The sequence below is a fragment of the Phragmites australis genome, chromosome 7 (assembly GCF_958298935.1).
Source record: "Phragmites australis chromosome 7, lpPhrAust1.1, whole genome shotgun sequence".
Classification (NCBI taxonomy): Eukaryota; Viridiplantae; Streptophyta; class Magnoliopsida; order Poales; family Poaceae; genus Phragmites; species Phragmites australis.
Genome location: NC_084927.1, coordinates 11,053,822 through 11,063,370, shown reverse-complemented (window position 1 = coordinate 11,063,370; position 9,549 = coordinate 11,053,822). Strand labels below are relative to the sequence as shown.

At 41.8% G+C, this 9,549-nt stretch overlaps 1 protein-coding gene across 8 annotated transcripts; it reads right to left on the bottom strand.

The window, feature by feature from the left end:
- Positions 1-628: 628 nt before the first annotated feature.
- LOC133923978 (uncharacterized) lies at positions 629-8,533 on the bottom strand. 8 transcript variants are annotated; one of them, XM_062369320.1, is made up of 5 exons: positions 8,203-8,533; positions 4,988-6,610; positions 2,706-2,991; positions 1,885-2,028; positions 629-1,793 (listed from the first exon to the last, which is right to left on the bottom strand). In XM_062369320.1, the coding sequence occupies exon 2, from the start codon at positions 6,480-6,482 to the stop codon at positions 5,307-5,309; it is 1,176 nt and encodes a 391-aa protein (XP_062225304.1). In that variant the 5' UTR covers positions 6,483-6,610; positions 8,203-8,533; the 3' UTR covers positions 629-1,793; positions 1,885-2,028; positions 2,706-2,991; positions 4,988-5,306. The 8 variants fall into 8 exon arrangements, with proteins under 8 accessions (XP_062225304.1, XP_062225302.1, XP_062225301.1 ...); XM_062369315.1 differs by lacking the exon at positions 2,706-2,991 and having other exon boundaries at positions 645-1,084; positions 1,251-1,793; positions 1,885-2,035; XM_062369316.1 differs by lacking the exon at positions 2,706-2,991 and having other exon boundaries at positions 651-1,084; positions 1,399-1,793; positions 1,885-2,035.
- Positions 8,534-9,549: the final 1,016 nt, after the last annotated feature.

Sequence of the window (9,549 nt, the reverse complement as noted above, 5' to 3'; positions counted from 1 at the left end):
GTGGCAGGCCGGCCCGGCGACAACAACGGGTGATGGGTAAGGCGGCGAGATGACATTGATGCCGCTAGCTACAGTGGTGGCGGACTGGCGATGGGCAAGGTCAGGATGGGGTCACATGATCTCCAACAGGTTAACTGGTAGCGGTCTGTGGCAGCAGATCCAGCAGTGGGAGCCACCGGAGACGGAGAAGGAGGGAAGGGCAGAGGAGCCTTGTTGCACTTGAAGAAGAAGGAGATGTGGATGAGCTCGAATGCATGGTTGAGGTCAGGAACGGCACGGGGGAGGGAGGAAGCACACCGGCGGGTCTCACCGATGCTAGAGATAGCGCTAGGGGAGGTAGAGGCAGGCGGCGCATCAAGTGGGATGGGTGCGCCATTATAACTTGGTTCTGGATCAAGAAGTGGATCAATGGGGCTGCAGCTATGGGGTGAAACATGGAAGGGGTCGGTTGTGTAGGGCTTATGCCCTATTTGTTTTTTATTCTACTTATATATTCTAGCCCCAAAAGAAACAATAAAAATAAATGATCACAATATAAAAGCTGATTCTCATAATTCATAAGCCAAGTTGTACTATAAAACCCCAATCCACAATCTGTTGGAAATGAGCTTTCACGAATGTTACAAACTGGATTGGATTCTTATAATCTAAAGCTAAAACAAACAGACCCTTAGTTGCACAAATCTTGAACTTATTTGGTCCATTGAATAGTGACTGAGAGATTTACAATATCTAAGACAACTAACATGCAGACAGATCCCTAATTTTATCTTGGTTTTCATGTGGCCCTGTGACATGCACACCAATGTCTTCAGTTGTGCTGCTGCACTTGTAGTAGTGCTGCATGGCTCCTTGCTTTCTCTGAATTCGCCTTGTTTGTTTTGCTTTGTGTTGAAGCCAAAAGCTCACTTGGCGCTATACAATTAATATAGGTGATACTCATTTGTTCCATCCATGATCCATATTCTACGTTCTTGCGTCTTCTCATCTCCGTTGCAGGCATGACTGGGTCATGTGCTTTATGTGGTCAGGGCACTATTGCAGGGAAATTGTTAACTTTGGATTTGTTAACTGGCTGCATATCCTGCGAAATTAAACCAGCTAAATTTAAACTTTGCAAAAAAATAATGTACTAGTTTTCCAAAACTATCCAAATAATTGCTACCTATAGCTCGGGCGTAATCTAACAAAGCAAAGCTTGAAGAACGATTCAATTCCATTTGCGAGATACAATAAATACAACTACGTACATTTAAATATCCAATTAGCAGCCTTTAAATATCTAAGCAAATACACTGCACAAAAATTGGAGCCTTCATTGGGTATGTTGCCTACGCTACACTCTTCCTGAAGCTACACAGCAAGAGACTCCTGGCGGAGAAGACTGCCATCAGTTACCTCAAGCGTCTCGCCAAATGGAGTTGTCCACCTTTATTAAACATTGGTATCAACACATATCAAATCGCATTAGAATCCAACAGGGATGATGATAAGAACTGATGAGATGCATTGTCCAGGTCAGAATAAAAATGCAGATGCACTGTAACAGATCTTGTTCTTAAAAATACAGGCCGATATACGCAAACAACATCAACAAATAGGAAAGCAACAATATGTATGAGTGGTTTTACATATGTTACACTGAATCGTTTGTACAAAGCTAGCCTCTGGGTGATTGCAGACCAGTCAAGATGGACAAAGCAGCGGAGTGGTCTGTTGCCTTATTGCACTTCTTCTGTACGTGAATGCTTGAAGATGGGGGCACAATTTCGCGGGTAAATCATGATTACATACTGCATGATGCCAATTTACCACCATCTGTCAGATCAGCAAACTGAAAAGACCAAAAATATATAGTTTGTATCGTGAAGATGAGAAGCCTACCACATCGTTTGCCAACACAGGCAAGGACCGTGAAGAAACAGCGAAGAGGTTTTTTGTTTTGCACAATCCTACAGTTAATATGTCTGCGGCAGAGAAAAGCTTCAGGAGGCTGTGACTCTCGATCCTAGAGATAACCATTTACTCCTGGAAGCTTGGAAGAATATTGGCAAACATATAAGGCTTCACGAGTAAAATTCTTTACCAAATCAAACACAAGAAAACTCAGATATATTCTTGTATATTCTACAGAACATGAAGCAAGCTGAGGGCATGAAACAAAGACTCGATATAACATGTTATATTCCCTGTAACTGTCCTCGATCTATCACTAAGTGAGCTCAAGAGTAAACAAATCAAGCACAATAAAAATAACTCCAATCTCAAGGGCATATTTACTGTAGGGGTAATAAATACTAATATTGGCACTCATTTTTCATCCCAACAGAAGGCAACGAGTTCACAAAGGTTAACAATCCTATTTGGAGTTTTGATGCTTCAACACACATGATCAGCACTGCTGCTATCTACCATACACAGCGTAAAAGAAATAAACTACATACAGTCAATTAAAAAATCATCCGCCATGCAAAACTAAAAATGAAGAAATAAACTAACTCCAGAAGACAGATTGTGAACAAAGGAAATAACTTCAGATTGGATAAGAAAGCAATATAGTTGGAAAGCTAAACCCCTTGGTGATTGGGTCAGGAATAGGTCAAAACAAGAATATTGAAAATTCTGAATAGGTGGTGCCCTCTGGCATTGCTGTCAACAGATCAAAGTACTTGTCCAAACTGACTAGAAGTGACAAGAGTCATTACCTTGCAAAAAGAAAGAAGAAATCTAATCTAGAGAGGCTGATGGAAGAGTGACAAAGAGAAGGATACCACATATGAGCAGCATGGAAAGGAAAACTTTTTTAATGCCTCTCTTTTCATCACAGTCTATCCTTATAGGAGGAATTAGACTCAGAACTAGTTTTTTATACCAAACAAATTGCATATCATTATGTTACTGAAGGTTCAGGATTGCTGTGCATTCATAACACCTCACAGAGCAATTTTGTTTACTAACATGCAACATTCTGCCATAGCAACAAATCATATCCTGCAGTAGTAACCTAAGCATCAGTGGAATTGTAACGTGCAGCAGCTTTATCATGCAGTAAAGTAACTCCATACCAATATTCATGCCTAAATAATATAAGTAACACTGACAATTAGCCCAATGATAAGGATTATTGGATTAAGAAGTCTTTTATTTCAAAATCTACCAGATTGTTTGGTATCTTCTCTATTAGTTAGGAATGAATTGTCCACTATTTAAAATTGTAGGAGAGTCCTCTATATAATGAGGTGTGTTGCAATAATTACAAGTTCACAATGCAGCTTCCATGCACCTCTGTCCACATCAAAGAGATTGAAAACTTCCACAGATGATTGTAGATGTAGTGTAATACGAAAGATACTGTCCGCATGTTTGCTTAGCAGTAAGCAGGGCAGTACCTTACCTTTTCAACCTCAACTGTCAGCAAAAACACACACAATTGATCCAGACCACAAGGCCTATGGTGATAAGATCCCCAAATGTACTATGCCATGCTAAATTCCAGTGCGGTATGTATGCATGTAAAGACCTCTTCTATAACTTTTATTTGTAGATGTTGTGAACATATTCACAACGGGATAACTACCAGACAGAGGAAGGCCAGACAACATGGCTCGAATGGGATTCGGTTATTGTAAGGGAGATGACTAAAGATTGGGATGAAAGAACTTTAGACAAGCAAAAGATTAATTCATCATTATTGCATCCTTCATAACGGATACAAGCTTCTAATCTAAGATGACCCAACTTGACATGTAAGAAACAATTTCTATACTTAGGAAACTTAAGCCTAAGACTAGAACATATCCAAAAAGATACCAACCAAACTAACAAGGGAACTAACTGTTCTTATCTACAATTTTCAACTGATACGGCACTGGTGGCTTCCACATGTCAGCACTTTGTGGGTGCTATTGTGCACCATGAGCAGTAGTGTGAATATTACTGCAACCGTACCACAAGACAAGAGTAGCCACTAATCCAAAAGGCTGCCTAAAGTGCATTTGACAACATGAGGATGCCACCCCAAATGCGTTAGGACTGAAGATACTAGACAGCATTGATAAATGAGGTTTTCATTGACACTTTTAACAGCGAACTAACATACATGATGATAAAAAGAATATTCATTCAGCAGAATACTAGTAGAGATGGCATGATCAACCCTAGAGATTTGCCTTCACACTATTACTGATAATTTAGTCCACATTTGGTCTGTAAACAGAGCCACACATATGTAGTTTATTATCATTTTATGATAGAGAACGTGTTAATCTATAAATCCTTAAAGGTGTTAACTTATTTGCTTGTTTTATGATAGAGAAAGTCAACAGAATGGGAACCCTGAAACCTAGATTAAAACTCCCTGGAACTGCAACAAAACCTCTCTGAAGCTTAGACTTGGATGAAACCTCTATGAAACTTGGATGAATCTCTCTGAAACTTGAAACTTTTTGAATAAAACCTCTCTGAAACTGGTTCCGACTGCTACCTTGTACCAACGGGATCCTGTTGGTTAGCAGCGCTCTTTATGATAATGACCAACTAGGCACAACTTAAGGAATAATAGCCTCGTACCAACTGCAAATGATGTAAGGAACATGCCAGCAGATGACTACATAGAAATTGTCCGATAAGTGCCACAATGCGAAAGATGGAAACAAATGCTATACACATAATTGGGGCCAAGAGCCCAACGCATAAAGAACCATCTAATAAAAGGGTGTTTCCACTGCTTATCTTTTAGAAACAACTATTGTACCTCAATACTTGGATATAACGACTGTCAGTTTAGTCCTTGTTTCCCCCAATTCTGATGAAAATATACTCATACATCAATACTATAAGCGTTTCCAACATATGCCTGATAAATAGTTTCTATTTCTAGTGACACTGAAACAAAACTGAGTGCAAATAAATCGCCAGCAACAGCTATATCTATGCTAGAAATGATAAGGTTGAAATGCACAAGCACATAATAGTGCGATAAACTTACAGATCAAATCTGTGTTATGGCTCCTCAATTTGTCCGGAATCCAGCACCGTAGTTCTGAAGCACTTTTGCCTCCAGGTGCTTAGGTGCACAAAATGAATGAGTTCTAAAATACACCACCCAGTAGATAAGCAGATCTTTGCTTATTTTGGAAGATTGCTTTGGAGATGAGATGCAGAACAATCAGGATACTGTACAGAATTCACCTGCCTTTTCCACCACCCATAATTAAACTATGGCCTGTCTACAACAGCCATAAGTAAGACACACCATCAAGATGGTACAATCTTGTGTGGAGAAGAATCCAACTTGCTCCATCCAACTAGTCATATGAATTAATCTTTTCAAGTAGCAGTGATACATTAACCCCAAGCAAACGAGGGTTTAACTCCATTACTGCCTTCAAGTCTTGCATCGAGATGGAGTTAGTCTCTGGAGGTATAATAGCACCCTGCCCAGGAATATGAGATACACCATTTAGCTTTCGGCACAGCTGTTGCTTCAATGCCGCATGTCTTAGTTTGTCATGTTGAGATCTTGCTCTAACTAGCTCAACACAAGATCTAATCAACTGCTTCATGAGAACGTCTATTCCATTATTCAACAAATTGGCACACTCTATTGAGACCCCTTCCACCCCTTCTGTTTTTGCCATTTTTTCCATCCTCTTTTTCACTAACAAAGTATCACATAGTTCACCAAGTTCAACACAAGAATCAGAGGTATCATTTGAAGTGACAGAAGCAAGGGGTAAAGGTTTTCGGGCCCCACCAAACCTAGCAGGACGTAACTGAATGCCAAGTGGAGCTTGCACCGGACCTTGGGAATGATGTATAATTTCTTGTCCCAGGTTTTCTCTAGAAGGCATAGCAGAAGGGCCATTGCTATGCAGGGAGTCATGTAAATTGAATGGTTCCTTCTCCACACACGGTCGCTTGATAAGCGGTTCCACATGCTCGCTTTGTTGAAGTTGTGTACATCTCTTCAGATCACTCAAATGAGGAACACCATTCTCCCGAATAATAGTCTCGCAATGATTCCATGATGAATTCAAGGTTAGTGCATTTTCTCGTCTGCTTAATGGTTTGTTCTCTTTGACATTCTGGTTCAGAGCACCACCATTTTCCCAGATAGCAGGAACAAGTTCATGGCCTGAATTGGTGACATCTCTGACCAGCTTAGTGTCATTAACTACAGATGGGCCACATGCTCTACTGGAGTTATGGAGGATAGAACAGATGAGGTGGTTGTGTAATGGGAGGTTCTCACGGCCAAGTGCCACAAGACAGAGCTTATCGAATTCATTCTTGCTCAATCTTGATGATAAAAACCTCTCCAGGTGCTGAAAGTACTTCTTTGCTCGGTCAGGCCCAATCCTTTTAACAATCTTGGATTTGATCTCACGAACATCAATACGAATACTCTGTCCTACTGCAGAAGATGGTAATAGTTGCACAATTGGTGCTGGTTGCACTGATGGTGGCGTAGAGGACGGCATTTCTCAGAAAAGAGATTCCATATAAACACAACTGAACCGCAAAGTAGAAAACTCCACGTGTAAATCTCCAGTAAAAACTGTACCTCCAATCTGACCTTTGATATTACACTGCCAATTGTGGAAAATCACTGCAATGAAATATCAGATTCAACAATATAACCAGTTTGAAGTAACAACAAAAGCACGAAAAACATGCAACCAGTAGCCAAATGTCTAACCCAAGAACAATGAATCAATATCTCCAATTAATGTATACTATGGGTGCGTTTGGATGTAGTGTTAAGGGGTGGGATTGGGATATGGGGTGGGATAATCCTACCACTTGATAGGAAACAATTGAGGGTTAGGATTAGCCCATTCCCTATCCCGATCACCATCCGTAAATCCAAAGAATTCATAATGATGCAAACTCCTTCAATACAATATATGCTGACATAGCTTGCACATAATAGCAAGAACCTAGAGTCGACCCACAAAAAGGGAAAAGGAGAAGATAAAACTCACTAAATGACATTGGTACACAAATCAATGATATATGTTTATAGTTGCTTATATAACAATGATCTAATACAGGAGCAAAATAGCCTAGTTGATTACTCTAAAATGTGCCGGACAGCACAAACTATTTTTCCCCATGGGACACTAGGCTTTTGATAGTTCCAACGGATGGCAAACTGAAAATATGTTTCGTAAAATATGTCAATGCTATGACAGGAAACATTATTTTTGACAAAATGATATCAAAAGAGGAAACTCTATTACAAAATAAGAGCTTGAAACAGCCAAACCAGATAAAATAAGGGAAACTTCAGGACAGAGAGGCAATATAAAGTGAATTTTATGAAGGAATGAGATCGAACCCATGTAGAAACGGACTCCCACTACCGGTTCCATAAAAATGGCATGCACAGGTCAACTGTAAACTAAAAGAACAGAAACTCTGAAACTGAACTCAAAACAGAGTAACACATGTTTCCCTGATCCGACCATGCTGCTTTATTCACAACTTCACAAAATTCAAACGCGTAAGCTAATTTTCCTTGGGTAAACAGACCCAACTGTAGCGTAGTAAAGATCATTCCAATCCAGAATCTACAAACCAAAACCTGGCACCACCTGCTGCCAGAAAAAGAAACAAAGTACAGATGAGCCTGTACTACAAAATCATCAAACTTGGAAAAACTCCAAATATAACCAAACAGAGAACCCAAATAGCAGGCTCCACCGAGACCAAATTTCGGACAGCACACTGTGCAAAATTTAAATAATATCTCCAATTCAGATGAACCCAAGCTTTGCTGATCCAATCCACATCACCTCCATCAAAAGAGGCAATGGAAGCTAGGGTTTCACACCAAATCAAAACTCCCAAGCTCGTCTCCATGCACAAACTAAGGACATATCCACCAAACAACGGGAAATAAAGAACCCACACTACAAACTCCACCGGTAAACCAAACAGGTACCACAACAACGGTGCACGGTTCTAACCGAATCACCAGCTCGCGCCCTCTGATCCAATCCTGGCCACCCTTAATTCTGACCGAAGGCTAGGTTTCCGCCACAAATTCGAGCACCCCGGAGCCCGAATCACGAGCCCAAGGCCGCGCCGGCGAGTGGCAGACCGCCATTGGCCGCCGGCCGAGCCGGCCCCCCATAGCTGGCCGCGCCCGCACCGAGCGCGGGGGCGGATCGAGGTGGGGAGGATTGGGGCTCTCACCTTTGCTTCTGACTCTGCCGCGCGCGCCGGCGAGGAGGCGAGGAGTTGGGGACGGAAGCGATCAGGGGCTGCTGCCGTTGCTCCCGTCGAGCTCCGCGCGCTGCTGCAGCTGCCACAGGGGCCGCCGAGGCGGGCTCTGCTGGGACGCTTCGCTTGCCGAGGCGGCGGGAGCTCGGGTGCTTCGCGCCGGCGCCGGCGCCGGCGTTGGCCTGCTGCTGCGATGGAGGAGGTGGTGGAGCGAGTTTGCTGGCTGCTGTTCGGTTGGGCCTGGTGTTGGCTGGTGCTACAGTTCTCCGTTCCGTCTCGGTCTCGATGTTGTACTTGTTCTCTATCTCTCTCTCCCTCCCATTTATTTTGTCACATTTTGGTTTTCGTAGCTCTAATTTTTGTCGACTAGATGTACAACAAACGGCTTAGATATTACATCTACCTCCCTATATTTTCGATCAAGGAAAAACCCCGATGTCTTTAGAGTAAGAGATTCCATAATCGAGAGTATCACGTACAAATTCATTCAAGCATCTCATAAGGCAGAGGTTCAAATGAAATTAGCCTGAACCCTGCTGGAACTAAACATGGTTCTATGAAAGCACGGGCGGACACAGCGGGAGGAGGGGGCTCAGGGAGTTTCCACTGACTGTGAAACAGTAGCGGCTAGAGCTCCTCCCTAAACAAATTTTTTTGTTATGGATGAGAGAGGAGAAAAAGAAAAGGCAGATAAAGAAAATGAGGAAAAAGAGGAGAAGAGAGAAAGAGACGGGGAGAGATGGATAAGTCTCTTACCTAATTTCTTTGTATTTGTCACTATATAAAAGTAGACTGGAACCTACAAGAACTAAATAAGTTTCTATCCAGTATTATAGGTCGCTAACTGAAAATATAATATTCAAATATTGGCTAAGTATCCCTGCAAGCATAACTTTTATCTGTAAAAATTACAGTGACAATTGATTTACACATGTATGCTAGACTTTGGTTTGGTCACTATAGTTTCATACCTAAAAGTCCAGTATACACCCGTGTGTCTTATGCGCCGCCATTGCTCCTATATATAATTCTTCTTTCACTTGACTTAAGGGTGCCAACCAGACGCAGCTAGTGACTAGGATTCTTGTCAACTACTGGTCCTGGATGGACTCAACTGCTAGGCGTTGGATAATGCTACCCATGGAGGAAAGGTAGTGATTCAGGAACTAGAAGAGTTCTCTTTCTTTAGAAATCCCAATACAATAACACACAGAAGTATGCACATATTCACACCACCACACGCATGCACTCACATAGCGTATACTGAAGGCTGAAGATACGGAGCTTAGAGAATAACAAAGTCACTACAGACACCTCGCT